Raw genomic sequence first — 21,943 nt, forward strand, 5'->3', positions numbered from 1 at the left:
CAGACTCTCCCATCGCACAGGCCCTGAGGCGTGGGGTACTCTCACAAGGAGTGCAAAGTTTGGGAAGATTCTGAGGGAGTATCTTGCTGACCATACCAACGTCCTTCTTGATTCCTCTGTGCCTTATAATTATTGGGTATCCAAGCTGGACACGTGGCATGAACTGGCTCTCTATGCCTTGGAGGTCCCGGCCTGCCCTGCTGCTAGCATTTTGTCAGAGCAGGTTTTTAGTGCTGATGGTGGAATTATAACTAATAAGTGCCGCCGCCTGTCAACTGAAAATGCTGACAGGCTGATTCTTATAAAAATGAACAAGGGCTGGATTGGGCCATACTTCTCAACACCACCAAATGATAGCAGCGTAACATAAACTCAAATCCAGTGTCTTTTTTTTAGGTCTATTTCCATGCACCTCTTCATACCCACACACATGCTTCCTGATTTGGGCTATTTGCTGTTGTCCTCCTCCTTCTCCTCATCCTACACCACCATATCACCATGGTGACCGTGGTCCGTGATGCAACACCCACAGAATTTTTTTTAAAGGGTGTTTATGATGCCCGTACAAAAAAAATTGGTATACAGTATGTTAATGTATACCCCCCAGGGGTAAATGTTTGTCAGCTCGTACAGTGCATGGGCATTACAAGTATAGGAGACCTGCTCCTTTCTAATGGGAACTTTTTTATGAGGCCCTCCTCCACGTCCCATCCAAGAGGCATTGGAGTGCCTCCAAATTTTGGGCATCCCTTGCATTCACTGCATAGGCAAACAGTATGGGAGACCCACTTCCTATTAATGGTAACATTGTTTTCAGGAGGCCCTCCTGTACATATCTTCAAAGGGGTATTGGGATACATCCAAATTTTGGGCAACCCTGACACTCACTGCATATGCAATAACAATATAGGAGACCAACTGTTTAATAATGGGAACAATAAAGCATGATGGCACTCTAAAAATAATGAGGGCCAACTGCAGGCCCTTTTAAGAATAGTAAAGGCCGCCTGATGACCCTATAAAAATAGGCTTTGTGATTTTCAGAGTCCCTCCTTCATAAATGAAACAGGATGTGTCCGATGATGTGTCACATGGCCAGATAAGGTTGTAAAATGCTAAAATGACATTTCCCAGTGAATGCATTTGTCTTGCTTGAAAGCAATGCTAAAGTTCAGAAACACATCAAAAACGCTACATGTGAACATAGCCCAAAGTGTGGAGGATCATTTTTGTTTTTGGCAATTTTTTTGACTTAGATACAAGTCATTACCCTGGAAAGGATGTTCCTTAACATATTTCCCAGGAAAATCCATTTTGGTTTAGTTTTTGTGTGTTTTATTGTGAGTCTATAAAAGTGGCATAAGACTCTGACAACATTGTTCACAGCAGTGACCTGGGAGTCAGAAATGCTTCCAGGGGTCTTCCCCATGCTACTCCCATGTCATTTGAGCACTCTTCCCATCAATTTCCGCAATTTCTAGCCCCTCTGCAGACGGCCGGGGGACTGCTCGAGTTTCCCATAGACTTACATTGGGTTGTTGTTCGGGTCGAGCATTCCAATTTGCTCGACCATCACTATTGCTCACCTAATGCCTATTTTCACTGAAGCCCTCGATCTCCTGTTATAAACCAAAAATAATAAAACAACGATATACTGTATTTTTTGGACTATAAGACGCACCAGACCATAAGACGCACCCCAAATTTTCTGAAGGAAAATAGGGAAAAAAAATTAATGTGTCAAATGGGGGTCCATCTTACAGTACGAATTCAGCTTATCCCTGGGGATCAGCAGCGCTGATGGAGCAGGGTCACAGGGGGAGTTTGGTGGTCTGGCGATATGGCTCCTATCCCAGACTGGTGCGACAGATGCGGTGGCCTCAGGGACATCACATCCCAGGATGGTGCAGCAGGTTCGGAGGTGGTGCTGCCGGCATCTTTTGAAAGCCCGGAGGCCCCACATATCCATTGCTGCGATGAGGTGGCCTCTGGGAAATCCCATCCCAGGCTGTTGTGGCTGGTGTGGCAGGTTTGGTGGTGGTGCTCTCTGGTGCAGGGGGCTCCATTGGCATCTTATGAAAGCCTGGAGGCCCCGCATATCCATTGCTGTGATGCGGTAGCCTCCGCGAAAATGGCCGCCGGGGGCAGCGCATGCTCAGATTGAGATCTTGGCAATGAGTGACATCACTGCTAGTCATTGAAGCTGCACTCGCAGCAGCTCATTCACTAGTGGTTCTCAGCCTGGACGATCGCATCTTGGCACCGTCCAGGCTGAAAACTATTTCTACCCCTGACATGTATTATGGTATGGGACAGAACACCGGAGAGGTGAGGGATATTGTTGTTTTTTTATTTTTGGTTTATTACAGGAGAACAAGGGCTTTGGTGGAATTAGGCGAGGTCTTAAGTATGGTTTAATTAAGATTATTAAAGGAGTCTGTGTCATTTTTTCAATTAAAGGACTTTTTTCTCCATTACTAACCTCAGGGCTTGATGTCACCTGACAATACAAAGGTGACGTCAACCCCACAAATATGAACTCCACTTGCCACTGCTACAGAGCAAGTGGGAAGACTCGGGCAAAATGCCAGAATTGACGCATCTAATTCATGTGCCTTTTCTGTTAGTTGAGGACTGCTATTTTTAGGCTTGGGACCAATATCCATGGCCCCTTACCAGCTTGAGAATACCAGCCCCCAGCTGTGACCTTTAGCAAGGCTGGTTGTCAAAAGTGGGGGGACCCCTCGCCGTTTTTTTTAAATATTTATTTAAATAATTAAAAAAAACAGTGTAGGGACTCTATTCTTGATAACCAGCCTTGCTGAAGCTGACAGCTAAGGGTTGCAGCCCTCAGCTGTGAGTATAGCCTGGCTTGTTATCTAAAATCCAGTGGAAGCCACGCCATTTTTAAATTAAATTAAATTATTTATTTACAGTGCAGCAGCCGGCTAATGAATATCCCCATCAGCCACCCCTGCTCTCACTGTTATTAGCAGCAGCAGGTGTAGAATAATGGGATCAGTAGTCCCATAAGCTGACATCAGTGACGGAGGTAAACTTTATACCTTCAATCACAGCTCAGTGCTCACGCAGCTCTCTGACCAGCGGGGAGGATTTCACCGCTGATCAGAAGCGGTATTTGCCGTGCTGTCATGCACATGACAGCGCAGCACACACTGGATGTTCGGGTCTCCCATTCAAATGAATGGGCTCCGTGTTCGGGTCCCGGTACTGTTCTGGTACTCAAACCCGAACTTTTTGTAACTGTTCGGCTGAACCCGGCAGACCCAAACATCCTGGTGTCCGCCCATCTCTAATGCCCAGTTTTGATCTGGATACTGCCCCACATTACCATTGTATCTGTACCATAGTAATACTGACTTGTACTGGACAATTTGGTTGCATAACTAAGATTCGCCTGGGTTTTCTACTAGTATACATATAGATTTTCACTCAATAATATATCCCATGAGCTCTTTTTAATTAACCATAATGTCCTGATATAAAGTGAGTCATGGATCTGCTGTTTTAGTTTTTCTACTATCATGTCCCATGAAATTGTAGTCAATGTTTTAATGCTGTCTTGGTAATTGGCTCATTATTAGTGTTGAGCATTCCGATACCGCAAGTATCGGGTATCGGCCGATATTAGCTGTATCGGAATTCCGATACTTAGTTCCGATACTTTTTTCATATCGAATACCGGAATCGGAAGTTCCCATAATGCTAGGAGCCCGCTCGATTTGATTCAGCCAATGGGGATCCTCAGAAGTGTGGGCACATCCTGTTAGGCATGTAGGCATGTTAACTACTGGGATGGCTGTGATTGGCTGCTGAAATGATGTCATGATGCACTATAAAAACCGCTGCAGCCACCATTTCTGGTCACTCTGCTGTGAATTCAGTTAGGGACAGGCTGCTGTTGAAGACTGTGAGGGACAGTTAGAAATAGCGATCATCCAAAATATCTATTGCTCTACTCAGGCTACATAATCCACCACTGTAGCATTTTTGTAGCCCAGCATCGCTATTTTAATAGCTGTCTGCAAGGGCTGTGTGAGTGCAGACCCACGCTGTGTAGTGTGTCCTGCAGGCACGTCTGCTTGTAGGCCGGCCAGCGTGTGTCTCTGCCTCAAACACATTTTTCTTTTATTGCTGCTTTTTTTTTCTCCTGTATAGTGTGCTTCCATACGTATCCATATACGTTGGTTGCAAACACTAAAGGAGTGGACAGCGGAGCCTTTCAGCAGCCTTTCAGTGCTATAGCCCATTTCTCTGCACTGTTTTTGGCTGTCTGATAGGTCTCTCTGTGTGTGAGTGCAGCTCACGTTGCAGTGTGTTCTACAGCCACCGCTAGCTGTAGTCCGTTCAGCGTGCGTCACTGCCTCATACATAGTCCTTTTTTTGCAGCTAATTTAGCCAGATTTTTGCTCTTATATTAGTGTGCTTCCAACCGCATCCATTGTCATTGGTTGGTTGCAAACACTATATAGGATTAGATAGAGGAGCCTTTTTGCTGGCTTGTGCCCTTCAGGGCCAGCCAGACTAGAATCGCACTATTTTTTGGAGCCTCATCAATTGCATTGTAAGTTAGCTTCCTGCATTGTAATCGCTCCAAAAAGTTTGTGATACTATAGCTTTCAAACTTTGGTCACATCCTTTTCTTTCCCCCCCCCCAAAAAAAAGGAAATAAAGTTCACCAAACACTCCACTTTACAGTTGTCTAGGCCACATTAGATCATATTAAAGTGTAGTACACACACTCTTAGCCAAATTAGTGTTTCTTATACTGGTTAGCAGGTGTTCAGGAATAAGAACACTAAGCCACCCCTTTTTTTACTTTTCTGCCTATCTATCAGTCTTCCAACATGAAGAAGGCAGGGTGTAAGGCACGTGGTCGTGGCCGTGGAGTTTCAGCAGGGAGAGGACGGAGGGGATTCAGCAGGGAGAGGACGTGGGGATTCGGTGTCTGCTGCGGCCACCAGTGACCCGGCATCCCCCACTTTTACCAGGCAACAGTCCTTCATGCGCAGCTTTGTAGGACCTCACCGTACCCCACTGCTGCGTGACGAACAAATTGAAGCTGTTGTCGGATGGATGGCAGCTAACGCATCCACTTCAATGACTTCCGCATCCTCCCAAGGCCACAGCACTGAAGAGCAACCATCTGTCTCTTCACCACCTGCCAAATTGCCCAGGCAGTCTGAGAGCCCTGGACAGGAGCCATCTCAATCTTTACTTCTGTTCTCAGAATCTGTTGGCTTGGAAAGAGGTGGCCAGCCAAGCAGCATTCTAGAGCGTGAAGAAGAGGGAGTATGCAGTGATGCGCAACTGCTTTGTCCCTCTGAATCTGAAGAGGCGGGTGGGCCAGTGCCTATTGTCAGCACACCTCAGTGCTCATCTGATGATGATGAGTCTCAGTTGCCAATTTCTGGTGCGTACGGTGCTGGCGAGACAACCCAGGACCAGCCGGTGCTTGAAGAGGGGAGTGGAGATGATGAGGTCCTTGACCCATCATGGCGTCAGCCACAGGAAGGTGGTGGGAGCAGCTCTGAGGAAGAGATTCCCCGAACGGCCAAAAGAGGAGGGAGAGGGCGGGGGCAGACTTGGTTGCCTGTAGGCTCCACTTTGGCACCCGTGAGGAGCAATCCTCTTCCAAAACACAAAACGGGCGCTCCCAGGACTTGCAGTGCTTGGTCTTTTTTTGACACAGTTGCAGATGACATTTGCTTTGTCAAATGCAAGCTGTGTCATCAGAAAGTGAAACGAGGGAAAAATGTGAGCAACCTCAATACCACAAATATGTGGAAACATGTGCGTACCAAGCACGAGGTGGAGTTACACAGACACACTGAAGATGTAGGCCAACCTTCAGCAGCACCTACCACCTCTTCAGCTCGTGTTGGGGCCTCTTCCTCCAGCTCACACACAGCTGGTTCGGCTTCCTCACTGGAACGCCATGGAAGAACCACTGCCACTGGTGTCCAGAGACCCAGTGAAATTACACCCACTGAACCACGTTCGCAGTCATCATCACACTCCCAGGCCACTCACCAGCAATCAGTAGCACAGGCATGGGAGAAAAAGCGGCCATACTCGGCAAACCATCCCTGAGCACTGGCTCTGAATGCCGGCATTGCCAAACTACTGGCCCTTGAGATGCTGTCATTCAGGCTGGTGGAGACTGATACCTTCCGGAACTTTATGTCATTGGCAGTTCCACAATACAATGTGCCCAGCCGCTTTTATTTCAGCAGGCAAGCCGTCCCTGCCCTGCAAAAGCATGTGGAGGGAAAAATTAAAAATGCGCTACTAAATGCCGTCAGTAGCAAGGTCCACCTGACCACCGATGCATGGACCAGTAGCCATGGACAGGGACGATACCTTTCCCTCACTGCCCATTGGGTCAATGTTGTGGAGCCGGGTACAGATCTGGATAGTGGCTCTGTACGTATTCTGCCAACTCCAAGGATTGCAGGAATGCAGTCTGTACATATTGAGTCCTCCTCCTACTCTAGTTCCTCGGAATCAGCACTGCGTGAGCCTGTTAGGCCAGATATGAGCACAGGTGTGGCCAAACATCAACAGGCCGTCCTTAAATTAATTTCTTTGGGGAATCGGAGCCACACAGCACAGGAGCTCTGGAATGCCATCAAGCAGGAGAGCGATGTGTGGTTTGTGCCAGCGAATCTCCAGCCATGTTTGGTAGTGAGTGACAATGGCCGAAATCTAGTGGCAGCTCTGGGCCTAGGCAACCTCACTCACATACCATGTCTGGCACACGTGCTCAATTTGGTCGTGCAGAGCTTTCTGAGGGACTATCCGGATCTTGATGCACTGCTGCACAAGGTTCGCCTAGAGTGTGCTCACTTGTGGCGTTCCAGCATGGCAAGATCGCGCATTGCATCTCTGCAACGCCGATTCCGCCTGCCAGAACATCGCATCACATGTGACCTCCCCACCAGGTGGAATTCAACATTACATATGTTGGAGCGGTTGTGTGAGCAGCAGGCAGCAGTAATGGAGTACCAGCTGCATCAGGCGCAAACAAGTCGCACTGTGCGCCGGACACACTTCACCACCACTGAGTGGGCCACTATGAGGGACATCTGCCAAGTTTTGCGTTCCTTCGATGACTCCACGTGGATGGCCAGTGCAGATGATGCACTAATCAGCATGACTGTCCCCCTCATCTGTCTGCTTCAAAAAACCTTACAAGCACTAAGTGAGGAGGTTTTTGAAGAGGTCGAGGATGAGCAGTCAGAAATGCCATCTGCTTCTGGCAAGTCTGCGCAACGTGCTTCCACACAAAGGCCCAGGCAGGGGACACTTAGTGAGGAGAATGGCGAGGAGTCAATGGAGGAGGAGGAACACATCTCTCCAGAGGAGGGAGGTACACAAGGCTCTAGTAGTCAGTGTGTACAGCGAGGGTGGGGTGATGCTGAGCAGGCAGAGATGCTGCCTCAAGCTGGGGACAGCGTTTCCGGTCCAGTTGGCAGTCTGCAGCACATGGTTGATTTCATGCTGCAATGCTTGTTAAATGACCGCCGCATCGCCAACATTCTCCACACGGCTGATTATTGGGTGTACACCCGCCTAGATCCTCGCTACCGGGACAATTTACAAAGCCTCATACCACAGTTGAACCGGGAGCGAAAAATGCGGGAGTACCAAGAAACACTTGTGCATGCCATCATGTTCTCCATTCCCCCCGCAAGTGTTGCTGGTAGTGCTTTTCAAAGCAGCCATGTGGGTAGAGGCAGTGGAGGAAGCTCTGCACAAAGAGGTAGCAGAGGCAGTGCCGCAGGACAAGGCAAGGCCAGTATGGCCCAAATGTGCAAAAGTTTTGTGGGACCGCCACAAACGGCTACACCATCACAGACGGCTCCAGTCAGCAGGAGGCAACGTTTCCGTCACATGGTGACAGACTACTTGTCTTGCCCTGTTAGTGTACTCCCAGACGGCTCTTCCCCGTTCAAGTATTGGGTCTCTAAGCTGGATACATGGCCAGAGCTTAGCCAGTATGCATTGGAGGTGCTGGCTTGCCCTGCTGCCAGTGTATTATCAGAACGTGTCTTTAGTGCTGCAGGTGGTGTGGTAACAGACCGTCGCACGCGACTATCCGCCGATAATGTTGACCGGCTTACTTTTCTGAAAATGAACAAGGCCTGGATCTCACCTGAATTTGCCAGTCCTCTTCCAGAATAAATAATTGGCTGGCAACAGGATCCAGGTCTCCTGTTGTGTTCAAGTTTCTATGACCGGAACTTTATTTCCTGGGCTACAGCAATGCCCGTTGTTACTCAGAAGTGCTGTCCACCACAGACAAAACACTCGCTCATGTGTAAGTGGGGTTCGGTAACGTCAGCTGATCCCCTGCTGTGTGTACGGCAAACTCTCCTGCTGCCTACAACTTCTGACTACCTCTGATTTAATATGTTCTCTGATTTGCCCTCTGTCTCCACTCGGTTTTGAGTATTTCCTCCGGCCTACAACACCGCCTGTTTGTTTCTGCTCTCAAGTGCCGTCTGCACAATCCACACTTGTTCCTGTGTTACCTGGGTCCTGTAACATCTGCTCATCTCCAGAGGTGAGCACGGCAATGTCTCCTGCTTTGTCTACATTCCCACTACTTGTACTGGAAATGTGGACAGAGCAGGGGACATTGCCTGACTCACCTCTAGGGAGAAGCTGGTGTTAAAGAACCCCAGTAACACAAGAACAAGTGTGGGTTGTGCAGACGGCATTTCAGAGCAGCAACTGGCGTGGTTGGAAGCCAGAGGAAATACTCGAAACAGAGTGAAGCCAGAGGCCTAATTGGAGTACGTTGACAGTTAGTAGTAGTCTAGAAACAATCGCAAACTGCCACCAAGTAGGCCTCGGCCTACTACCTGATTTTCCCTGGGCTCCGACACCGCCAGTTGGTGCTCAGAAGTGCTGTCCGCACAGACAAATCACTCGCTCATGTGTAAGTGGGGTTCAGTAACGTCAGCTGATCCCCTGCTGTGTGTATGGCAAAGTGTCCTGCTCCCTCCACAGTCAAACAACCTCAGATTTACACCTGGCTCCAAGTAGGCCTCGGCCTACTACCTGATTTTCCCTGGGCTCCGACACCGCCAGTTGTTGCTCAGAAGTGCTGTCTGCACAGACAAAACACTCGCTCATGTGTAAGTGGGGTTCGGTAACGTCAGCTGATCCCCTGCTGTGTGTATGGCAAAGTGTCCTGCTCCCTCCACAGTCAAACAACCTCAGATTTACACCTGGCTCCAAGTAGGTCTCGGCCTACTACCTGATTTTCCCTGGGCTCCGACACCGCCAGTTGTTGCTCAGAAGTGCTGTCCGCACAGACAAAACACTCGCTCATGTGTAAGTGGGGTTCGGTAATGTCAGCTGATCCCCTGCTGTGTGTATGGCAAAGTGTCCTGCTCCCTCCACAGTCAAACAACCTCAGATTTACACCTGGCTCCAAGTAGGCCTCGACCTACTACCTGATTTTCCCTGGGCTCCGACACTGACAGTTGTTGCTCAGAAGTGCTATCCGCACAGACAAAACACTCGCTCATGTGTAAGTGGGGTTCGGTAACGTCAGCTGATCCCCTGCTGTGTGTATGGCAAAGTGTCCTGCTCCCTCTACAGTCAAACAACCTCAGATTTACACCTGGCTCCTAGTAGGCCTCGGCCTGCACCGTGATTGTCCCTGGCTTCCAACAACGCTAGTTGGTGCTTGGAAGTGCTGTCCACACAGAAAAACACACTTGTTCATGTGAAAGTGGGGGTCAGTAACGTCAGCTGATCCCCTGCTGTGTGGAGGGCAAAGTGTCCTGCTCCCTCCAAAGTCAAAATACCTCAGCTTTACACCTGGCTCCTAGTAGGCCTCGGCCTGCACCGTGATTGTCCCTGGCTTCCAACAACGCTAGTTGGTGCTCGGAAGTGCTGTCCACACAGAAAAACACACATGTTCATGTGAAAGTGGGGTTCGGAAACGTCAGCTGATCCCCTGCTGTGTGGAGGGAAAGTGTCCTGCTCCCTCCAAACTCAAAATACCTCAGCTTTACACCTGGCTCCTAGTAGGCCTCGGCCTGCACCCTGATTGTCCCTGGCTTCCAACAACGCTAGTTGGTGCTCCGAAGTGCTGTCCACACAGAAAAACACACTTGTTCATGTGAAAGTGGGGTTCGGTAACATCAGCTGATCCCCTGCTGTGTGGAGGGCAAACTGATGCTGCCTCCAAATTGTAACTACTTCAGATTCAAACATTCTCTGATTTGGCCTCTGTCTCCACTCTGTCTCTAGTATTTCCCCTGACCTCCAACACCGCCAGTTCCTGCTCACAGTTGCCGTCCACACATTCCACACGTGTTCCTGTGTTACCGGGGTTCTGTAACGTCAGCAGATCCCCCAATATGTGTCCGCCATTGTCTCCTGCGCTGTCCACCTTCCCACTGCAAGCGGTGGGAATGTGGACAGAGCAGGAGACAGTGGCAGACACTCATCAGGGGATCTGCTGACATTACAGAACCCCAGTAACCCAGGAACACGTGTGGATTGGGTAGACGGCTGCTGTACGCATAAACTGGCGGTGTTGGTGGTCACGTGAAATCCTGGAAACAGAGTGGAGACAGATGCCTAATTGGAGCACGATGACAGTCTGTTGTAGCCTACAAACAATCAAAAACTGCCACCAAGTAGGCCTCGGCCTGCACCATGATTGTCCCTGGGCTCCAACAATGCCAGTTGGTGCTCGGAAGTGCTGTCCACACAGAAATAAACACTCGTTCATGTGAAAGTGGGGGTCAGTAACGTCAGCTGATCCCCTGCTGTGTGGAGGGCAAACTGCTGCTGCCTCCAAATTCAAACAACGTCTTATCTTAAACTGCCTCCAAGTAGGCCTCAGCCTACAAAATGACTATCCCTGGGCTCCAACATCGTCAGTTGTTGCTCGGAAGTGCTGTCCACACAGAAATAAACACTCGTTCATGTGAAAGTGGGGGTCAGTAACGTCAGCTGATCCCCTGCTGTGTGGAGGGCAAACTGCTGCTGCCTCCAAATTCAAACAACGTCTTATCTTAAACTGCCTCCAAGTAGGCCTCAGCCTACAAAATGACTATCCCTGGGCTCCAACATCGTCAGTTGTTGCTCAGAAGTGCTGTCCACACAGAAATAAACACTCGTTCATGTGAAAGTGGGGGTCAGTAACGTCAGCTGATCCCCTGCTGTGTGGAGGGCAAACTGCTGCTGCCTCCAAATTGTAACTACCTCTGATTTAAACATTCTCTGATTTGGCCTCTGTCTCCACTCTGTCTCTAGTATTTCCCCTGACCTCCAACACCGCCAGTTCCTGCTCACAGTTGCCGTCCATGCATTCCACACTTGTTCCTGTGTTCCTGGTGTTCTGTTACGTGAGCAGATCCCCCAATGTGTGTCCGGCACTGTCTCCTGCGCTGTCCACCTTTACACTACAAGTGGTGGGAATGTGGACAGAGCAGGAGACAGTGGCAGACACACATCAGGGGATCTGTTGACATTACAGAACCCCAGTAACACAGGAACATGTGTGGATTGGGCAGACGGCTACTGTACGCATAAACTGGCGGTGTTGGTGGTCACGTGAAATCATGGAAACAGAGTGGACAGATGCCTAATTGGAGCACGCTGACAGTCTGTTGTAGCCTACAAACAATCTAAAACTACCACCAAGTAGGCCTCGGCCTACACCATGATTGTCCTTGGGCTCCAACAACGCCAGTTGGTGCTCGGCAGTGTCTTTGGCACGGGTACTCCCTGTTGCCCAGCCTGTTTTCAGCACGCCTGCTGTTTCTGGGTAGTGTCAAGGTCACTATGCCACCAATCCGTTGTCCTGTCGTCTTGCGGCCGGGTTAGCCGACTTTACGGTGCCTGCAGTTTAGGTGACTCCTATGTGGGCTGCGGGAACTGGCATTGAAGGCTGGATCCGTAGTGCCAATGGGACATGGACCCCCTGTAGGTCTGTGGGTTTTGGTAACTGCGGCCGGCTTGCGGCCTGGCTACTTTGCTTTGAATGGGTACCTTCTGCTACCCACCCGGGTTCCAGCACTGTCTGCTGGTTCTCACCAGAGCCTTTGGCCTAGGTGCCTCCATCTCGGTATCCGAGGTCCAGCACCGTCTGCTGGTCCTTGGTAGTGCTTTTTAGCACAGGTACCTTCTGCTTAGTAACCGTGGTCCAGCACCGTCAGCTGTTCCTCGGTAGTGCCATTGGCTCTTGTAGCTTTTGCTACCCATCTGGGTTCCAGCACTTTCTGCTGGTTCTCGCCAGAGCCTTTGGCCTAGGTGCCTCCTTCTCGGTATCCGAGTTCCAGCAATGTCTGTTGGTCCTTGGTAGTGCTTTGTAGCACAGGTACCTCCTGCTTAGAAACCATGTTAGAGCACCGACAGCGTGTCCACGGTTGTCCCATTGGCTCTTGTTCCTTCTGCTGCCCCTCCGGGTTCCAGCACCGTCAGCTGGCTCTCGGCAGAGCCTTTGGCTTAGGTGCCTCCATCTCGGTATCCGAGGTACAGCACCGTCAGCTGGTCCTTGGTAGTGCTTTTTAGCACAGGTACCTTCTGCTTAGTAACCGTGGTCCAGCACCGTCAGTTGGTCCTCGGTAGTGCCATTGGCTCTTGTTCCTTCTGCTACCCATCCGGGTGCCAGCACTGTCTGCTGGTTCTCGCCAGAGCCTTTGGCCTAGGTGCCTCCATCTCGGTATCCGAGGTCCAGCACCGTCAGCTGGTCCTTGGTAGTGCTTTTTAGCACAGGTACCTTCTGCTTAGTAACCGTGGTCCAGCACCGTCAGTTGGTCCTCGGTAGTGCCATTGGCTCTTGTTCCTTCTGCTACCCATCCGGGTGCCAGCACTGTCTGCTGGTTCTCGCCACAGACTTTGGCCTAGGTGCCTCCATCTCGGTATCCGAGGTCCAGCACCTTCAGCTGGTCCTTGGTAGTGCTTTTTAGCACAGTTACCTTCTGCTTAGTAACCGTGGTCCAGCACCGTCAGTTGGTCCTCGGTAGTGCCATTGGCTCTTGTTCCTTCTGCTGCCACTACGGGTTCCAGTACTGTCAGCTGGTTCTCGCCAGTTTCTCAGCCTTCTTGTACCTTCTGCTACATTTCCAAGATCAAGCTTTTTGAAATTGTCTTTGGTAATCCTTATTGATCTCCATGACGACGACCCTGATGACGACGACCCTGAAGACCACACCAAAGAAGACCAGAAATATGACCCTAAATAATATGACCAAGAGGACAAAGAACATGAAGACAACCACCAAGATACAGAACAAAAGACAGAAGAACAAGAAGCAGAAGAAGCAAAAGCAGAAGAACAGAAAGCACAAGAACATTAAGCATAAGACTAAAAATCAGCATAGAAGATATCAAAATTATAAGCAGAAGAAGACTAAGCAGTAAATGGGGGTGAGTCCGTTCCTCCTCGTGGTGCCCCTGGAAAATGCCTGCTGCTGCAGGCCAAACTGAACGCGGACAAATCCTGTTGTAAATCTTTTGTGACAGGCAGAACGTAAGGTGTAATCTTATAACTTTTATAGATAAGTACTACAGGAATGCCTGTCACCATAAGAAAATGAAGAAAAAGAAGAATAGGAAGAAGATGAAGAAATAGCATATGAAAATTAATTATAGTTGAATAAGAAGAATATGAAGAATGGAAAAAAAAAATAATGGGAAGAAGGTGAAGAAGAAGAAGATGAATAAGGTGAAGAAAAAGTTGATAAAAAAATGCTACTGCTGCGGATCATGAAGGAGAAAGTGTGGGAGAAGTACAAAAGAAGGTGAAGAGCATGGAAGTTGTGAAACATACATATCTGACAAAATATAAAAAAGTTAACATAGTCAATATCTTTTTAACTCCGAACATCTTGAAAAAAAAAATGGAATTAATGCTATGTCATGTGATTTGAATAAACCACTATGCCTTTAATGTCTCCTCCACCTCCCACAATACATTCTACATGATTTTTATTTGTTTTCAATTATGTATAATTAGCCAACAAGGAAATAAAGGGCTTTTTTTAATTCCGATACCGGAAGTCCCATTGACTTGAATGGGACTTCCAGTATCGGAATCGGCGATACCCGATATTTTTTTCGTATCGGGCGATACCATCCGATACGATATTTTTGGGTATCGAACGGTATCGCTCAACACTACTCATTATATAATGAATAAAATTGGCATTATTTTTTTTTTGATCATTGCTCCTTCTTTTTTTTGTATTTTGGTATTCTGATATTTTTGATATGAAGGGAACATTCATTATATGTTTCATGAGGAACTCTATTGGCTTTAATTTGGTTTAAACAAGCCTACTGTTGGTCATTACTTTTTGGTGTATTTAAGTAATTATATACTGCTCAAAAAAATAAAGGGAAAACTTAAACAACAAAATGTAACTCCAAGTCAGTCACACTTGTGTGAAATCAACACTGATTGTGATTCAATTTCTCCTGCTGTTGTGCCAGTGGAATAAACAACAGGTAGAAATGATAGGAAGGTCACTAACATCCATGAGTCTGCTCAGTAAGAGTGTCTAGTGTTCCCTTTATTTCTTTATTTTTTTGAGCATCTCTCTGCTGCTGTAGTACTATTGGTCCCTGTTCAGCTCTGGTGCCACAATATTTTTTGGCTCACAACTGAGCATTTGAGCTTACTTTGCGTGATTTTTAATGTGTTTTTATTATTGTTGTATTTTGATCCAATAAAGAATTTTTTTTGTGCTTTATAGTTCTGTGTGCACCCTCCCTTCTTATACTTTCTGTGCCCTTTTATCATGGTTGCTTGAAAGGAGAAGCTTTAAATTGATGGAGATCAGATCCAAAATAGTGATTAGAAACTGGTCTTTTTTGCGTACGAGAAAAATGACTGACATATAAATGAGTCTTTAATAAAATGATGCCTTCAACATAACATATTGGACAGAACGCCCAAAATGTAGACATGTTGCCCAACAAAATTAGAAAGAGCTGAAATAATAACCTTTTTACAGTGCATTCCATTTGTCACAATCCTCTCAATTTTCTACCACCACATAGTAAATGCAGCAATCTAGCAGTTATAGTACATCAGCTACAATTGTAACAGTTCAGATCATATTGCATGAGTGTCTTCTTACTAATTATAACATTGGTCGTTAATTAGTTTAACAATAATAATGTTAGTAGTAATAATAGCATAATACTATTTTCATTGTTGTCTTGATCTATTGTTTCCTGCTTATTCTTTGCAGGACTGTGATGCATCCATGGCACTTCTAAGGAGAATTTTAAAGTTAAACAAACCAGAGTGGCTATGCATTCTGATTGGACTGATATTTGCTGCTATATCTGGGGTTATAATTCCATTATTTGGAATTATACTTTCAAAGTCTATTGGGGTAGGTGTCTAAGCTCCATGTGACATATATTTGATAAAACAGTTATTTTATGGTTTTCTGGCTCGATAGTTACCGTATCTATGTGACAGTTTATGTAATGAAAATGTGTCGCAAATTGAGTGTTGTTTGGGATTTGTAATGTATATTACATAACAATACATAAATAGGTTTGAACAATATTTATTCATGTTTTTCCAATAATATGCAGAAAACTTTAAAGGGGTTGTCTCACTAACAAAGTTCATTTTAATCAATAAATCTTGGAATAATAATAATTTCCACAACTGAATGTGTTTAAAAAAATGCCCCTTTGCTGAGATGATCTTATTAGGGCTCATACTCATCTGCAAGGAAAACGGACGAGTGTAATCAGATAAAAAATCGGATTGCGCTTTGATCAAGGTCAATCTATGAGTCCGTGCTCATCTGCGATTTTATTCTCAGGTCTGATCGGGATGAGAAAAAAATCGTAGCCCACTGCGGCTGTCCCTTTATCTCAGATGAGACTCGCCAATGCGAATCATTGGGTGTGATAAAAAAAAAAATCGCTCCGCACTCAATGCATGCGAATGCAACCCAATTTTTACACACCGATGTACTGTATACTGTATACTCGTGTATAAGTCAAGTTTTTCAGCACTTTTTTTGTGCTGAAAACGCCCCCCTCGGCTAATACACAATTCAATTGTCCCAGAAAGACAGCGGGGGGAGGGAGAGCGTCGGAGCAGCGGATCACAGAGGCAGGAGCCCGGCGGCTGTGGCTAACACCTGTGCCGCTGCTGTAATAGCACAGAGTGCCAGCCACAGCCACCCGCTTCCAGCACACATCCTAGTCACCTTCGAGTGCACCCTCGCTGTCACTACTAGAGTTGAGCGATACCATCCGATACTTCAAAGTATCGTATCGGATGGTATCGGCCGATCTTTAAAAAAAGTATCGGTATCGCCGATTCCGATACCGGAAGTCCCATTCAAGTCTATGGGACTTCCGGTATCGGAATAAGAAAAACCCTTTCCTGCCCTTGTACAGCCTCTCTGGGGTCTGTACGGGCCTTTCGGGGGGCTGTGCCGGCCTGCCAGGGGGTCTGTGCAGGCTCCGGTGGTCTGTGCCGGCCTGCCGGTGGTCTGTGCAGGCTCCGGGGGGCTGTGCCGGCCTGCCGGGGGGCTGTGCCGGCCTGCCAGGGGGTCTGTGCAGGCTCCGGTGGTCTGTGCCGGCCTGCCGGTGGTCTGTGCAGGCTCCGGGGGGCTGTGCCGGCCTGCCGGGGGGCTGTGCCGGCCTGCCGGGGGGCTGTACCGGCCTGCCGGGGGGCTGTGCCGGCCTGCCGGTGGTCTGTGCAGGCTCCGGGGGTCTGTGCAGGCATCGTCCGATGGGACTACAAGTCCCATCGGGCGATGCCTGCTACCATGACAGTGATTGACACATTAGCCAATGATGGGACAGTAGTAGTCCCATCATCCGGCTAATGTGTTAAATGTAAAAAAAAAAAAAAAAAAATTACATGCTACATTCATACTACATACTACATACATGCTACATTCATACTACATACTACATACATGCTACATTCATACTACATGCAACATACATACTACATATATACTACATGCATGCTACATATATACTACATGCATGCTACATACATACTACATATATACTACATGCATGCTACATACATACTACATGCTACATGCATGCTACATACTACATACATGCTACATATATACTACATACATACTACATATATACTACATGCATGCTACATACATACTACATATATACTACATGCATGCTACATACATACTACATGCTACATGCATGCTACATACATACTACATACATGCTACATATATACTACATACATACTACATATATACTACATGCATGCTACATATATACTACATACATACTACATATATACTACATACATGCTACATACATACTACATATATACTACATGCATGCTACATATATACTACATGCTACATACATACCACATACATACTACATACATGCTACATATATACTACATGCATGCTACATACATACTACATATATACTACATGCATGCTACATACATACTACATGCTACATGCATGCTACATACATACTACATACATACTACATGCTACATACATACCACATATATACTACATACATACAATACATTCATACAATACATACATAGACATACAGTACATATAACATAGAGTAACATACTTACCAATACTTGTCACATTGTTCCCCGAAGCCATTGTCGTCTACGGAATAAATATTAACATAACAAACCACAAAAATACTCACCCACGATCCGAAGCAGTCCACGAGTGTGTCCCACGACGATCTTGGGTAGAGAACTGCAGCATCAGCTGATGCTGCCGTTCTCTACGGGCTGCAGGAATCCAATGACGGAAGGTAGGTATCCTTCCGCACTGTATTCCTCCGCCACTTAAAAAAAAAAAAGTCCCTAGTCTCACTTTATGCCATTGCTGTGTGGGAATTTCCCACACAGCAATGGCATAAAGTGAGACTAGGGACTTTTTTTTTTTTAAGTGGCGGAGGAATACAGTGCGGAAGGATACCTACCTTCCGTCATTGGATTCCTGCAGCCCGTAGAGAACGGCAGCATCATCTGATGCTGCAGTTCTCTACCCAAGATCGTCGTGGGACACACTCGTGGACTGCTTCGGATCGTGGGTGAGTATTTTTGTGGTTTGTTATGTTAATATTTATTCCGTAGACGACAATGGCTTCGGGGAACAATGTGACAAGTATTGGTAAGTATGTTACTCTATGTTATATGTACTGTATGTCTATGTATGTATTGTATGAATGTATTGTATGTATGTAGTATATATGTGGTATGTATGTAGCATGTAGTATGTATGTAGTATGTATGTAGCATGCATGTAGCATGTAGTATGTATGTAGCATGCATGTAGTATATATGTAGTATGTATGTAGCATGCATGTAGTATATATGTAGCATGTATGTAGTATGTATGTGGTATGTATGTAGCATGTAGTATATATGTAGCATATATGTAGTATGTATGTAGCATGTATGTAGTATATATGTAGTATGTATGTAGTATATATGTAGCATGCATGTAGTATATATGTAGTATGTATGTAGTATATATGTAGCATGCATGTAGTATATATGTAGTATGTATGTAGTATATATGTAGCATGTATGTAGTATGTATGTAGCATGCATGTAGCATGTAGTATGTATGTAGCATGCATGTAGTATGTATGTGGTATGTATGTAGCATGTAGTATATATGTAGCATGCATGTAGTATGTATGTAGTATGTATGTAGCATGCAGTATGTATGTAGTATGTATGTAGTATATATGTAGTATGTAGGTAGCATGCATGTAGTATGTATGTAGCATGTATGTAGTATGTATGTAGTATATATGTAGTATGTATGTAGCATGTATGTAGTATGTATGTAGTATATATGTAGTATGTATGTAGCATGTAGTATGTATGTAGTATTTTTTTTTTTTTTTTTTTTTTTTTTTAACATTTAACACATTAGCCGGATGATGGGACTACTACTGTCCCATCATTGGCTAATGTGTCAATCACTGTCATGGTAGCAGGCATCGCCCGATGGGACTTGTAGTCCCATCGGACGATGCTTGCACAGACCCCCGGACATCAGCACAGCCCCCCGGCAGGCCGGCACAGCCCCCCGGCAGGCCGGTACAGACCCCCACAGGGTGCACAGCCCCCCGGCAGGCCGGCACAGCCCCCCGGCAGGCCGGCAGAGACCCCGGGCAGTCCACACAGCCCCCCGGCAGGCCGGCACAGCCCCCCGGCAGGCCGGCAGAGACCCCCGGAAGGCCCGAAATGACGGCGCATCATGATGCGCACACACCGCGCATCATGATGACGTCAGGCCGTCAATCAACTGAACTTCCGATTCCGATGCCGAATTCCGATATTGAAAAAATATCGGAAGTCGGTATCGGAATTCCGATACAGCAAGTATCGGCCGATACCCGATACTTGCGGTATCGGAATGCTCAACACTAGTCACTACATCTCGTTCGTTCTGGTGCCAGCAGCTCTTCCGGCTGAGCGATCACATGGCCCTGCTCATTAAGGTAATGAATATGCACGCCTCTCCACTTCGATAGGCGCGGAGTGCATATTCATTACCTTAATGAATGGGGCCACATGATCGCTTGGTCGGAAGAGATGCTGGCGCTGGAAGGAGATGCAGTGCCAGCGAGGGCATGCAGGCCAGTAAATAGGTGTGACACCTAGGAGGGGATAGCTTCCAGGAATGGACTCTCTGGGTCACGGCACTGAACCGGTTGAGCGTACCAGGTGGAACCAACCCCTATACAGGGATCGTTAGGTGCAGGCCCGGGGGGGTCAGGTACCGTGACAGCTAGCACCAAGAGGGACGGCTCGTAGTGAAGCTGAGAGACAAAAAGTAGATAGGGAAAGCTAGAGAATAGGGTCCTGGAAGTTCTAACAGGTTCAGGGTACTGGAAAGTGGGCCCTGTGGCACCATAAAAGGGACCAGGACAGAGAGGGACGGGGACCGTTGGACAGGACCAGGAGATGAAGGACCACTAGGACAGCAGAGGACCAGGAACCACAGGCTGAGTTACAAGTGAGCTGAGGACAGAAGCAAATAAAGGGTTAATTAGTAACAGCGGGTGAGCACCCGCAGAGATGGCCTAGATTCAGTACACAGGAGTGCACACAGTAATCAGGCGTCTTCCCTAAGGGAGGGCGGCCTGATAAAGCCAACAAAAGCATCTGATTGGACTGCAGATGGTTCAGATCAGGTGTGATACATTAAAGGGCTGGCAGAGCGTGCAGTCACGGCCTAAGACGCATGCGCAGGTCCGCCAGCAGACGTGACGCCAACAGAGCGGAGGGGAGACGCCGGGACCCTGGCGGCTGTGAGCCTAGTCATGACAGGCATGGCAGCAGCCACAGTTATGACAATAGGACTTTTTTTAACAGGAATCATGCATTCAAAGATAGGGAATAAATAGCCATACATACAAGGATAGGGGATAAGGAGCCCTGCATACAATGTCAAGGATGGGGGAACCATGCATACACTAACAGGGATCGGGGACCCATGCATACAATAACAGGGAACAGGGAGCCATGCATGCCAGGACAGTGACAGGGGAGTCATGCATACAATGACAGGGACGGAGGAGCCATGCATACAATGACAGGGACGGGGGAGCCATGCAAACAATGACAGGGACCGGGGAGCCATGCATACAATGACAGGGATGGGGGAGTCATGCATACAATGACAGGGATCGGGGAGCCATGCCTACAATGACAGGGAACGGGGAGCCATGCATGCCAGGACAGTGACAGGGGAGTCATGCATATCATGACAGGGACAGGGGAGTCATGCATACGATGACAGGGACGGGGGAGTCATGCATACAATGACAGGGATGGGGGAGCCATGCATACTAGTACAGGGATGGGGAGCCATGCACACCAGGACAGGCACAGGGGGGTGCCATGTATACAATGACAGGAATAGGGGAGCCATGCATACAATGACAGGGAACAGGGAGCCATGCATGCCAGGACAGTGACAGGGGAGTCATGCATACAATGACAGGGACGGGGAGTCGTGCATACAATGACAGGGACCGGGGAGCCATGCATACAATGACAGGGACGGGGGAGCCATGCAAACAATGATAGGGACCGGGGAGCCATGCATACAATGGCAGGGATGGGGAGCCATGCATACAATGACAGGGATTGGGGAGCCATGCCTACAATGACAGGGAACGGGGAGCCATGCATGCCAGGACAGTGACAGGGGAGTCATGCATATCATGACAGGGACGGGGGAGTCATGCATACAATGACAGGGACGGGGGAGTTATGCATACAATGACAGGGATGGGGGAGCCATGCATACTAGTACAGGGATGGGGGAGCCATGCACACCAGGACAGGGACAGGGGGGTGCCATGTATACAATGACAGGAATAGGGGAGCCATGCATACAATGACAGGGACGGGGGAGCCATGCATACAATAACAGGAACCGGGGAGCCATGCATATCAGGACAGGGATGGGGAGCCATACATACCATGACAGGGACGGGGGAGCCATGCATACCAGGACAGCGACGGGGGAACCATGCATACAATGATAGGGACGGGAAACCATGCATACAATGACAGGGACGGGGGACGGGGGACCCATGCATACAATGACAGGGACGGGGGAGCCATGCATACCAGGATAGGGATGAGAGGACAATGCATACCCAGCTTATACTCGAGTCAATAAGCTTACCCAGTTTTTCATGGCAAGTTTAGGTGCCTCGGCTTATGCTCGGGTCGGCTTATACTCGAGTATATACAGTACTTTGAAAGCCGGCAATTCATCTGACCCGACCAAATAGAATAGATATAATAGATATACACACATAGAATAGACAGATATAAAGATGTCAGAAACATATAATTAGTACAGTGCTTGTGTAGCTTACCGCACATATTTTTTTTTATTGGAAA

At 47.6% G+C, this 21,943-nt stretch overlaps 1 protein-coding gene across 4 annotated transcripts in view; it reads left to right on the top strand.

Annotated features, from left to right (window-relative positions):
• The window catches only part of LOC141095454 (ATP-dependent translocase ABCB1-like), a 485,663-nt gene that overhangs the window by 298,846 nt on the left and 164,874 nt on the right, over positions 1-21,943 (top strand). For all 4 annotated transcript variants that reach the window (XM_073581458.1, XM_073581459.1, XM_073581460.1 and 1 more), the window contains one exon: positions 15,255-15,401. In XM_073581458.1, coding sequence (XP_073437559.1) covers positions 15,255-15,401 — 147 coding nt within the window. The remainder of the gene's footprint in view (positions 1-15,254; positions 15,402-21,943) is intronic.

Source organism: Dendrobates tinctorius, unplaced genomic scaffold (genome assembly GCF_039654945.1).
Source record: "Dendrobates tinctorius isolate UK_male_01 unplaced genomic scaffold, ASM3965494v1 ptg000070l, whole genome shotgun sequence".
In the NCBI taxonomy this organism is placed as follows: domain Eukaryota; kingdom Metazoa; phylum Chordata; class Amphibia; order Anura; family Dendrobatidae; genus Dendrobates; species Dendrobates tinctorius.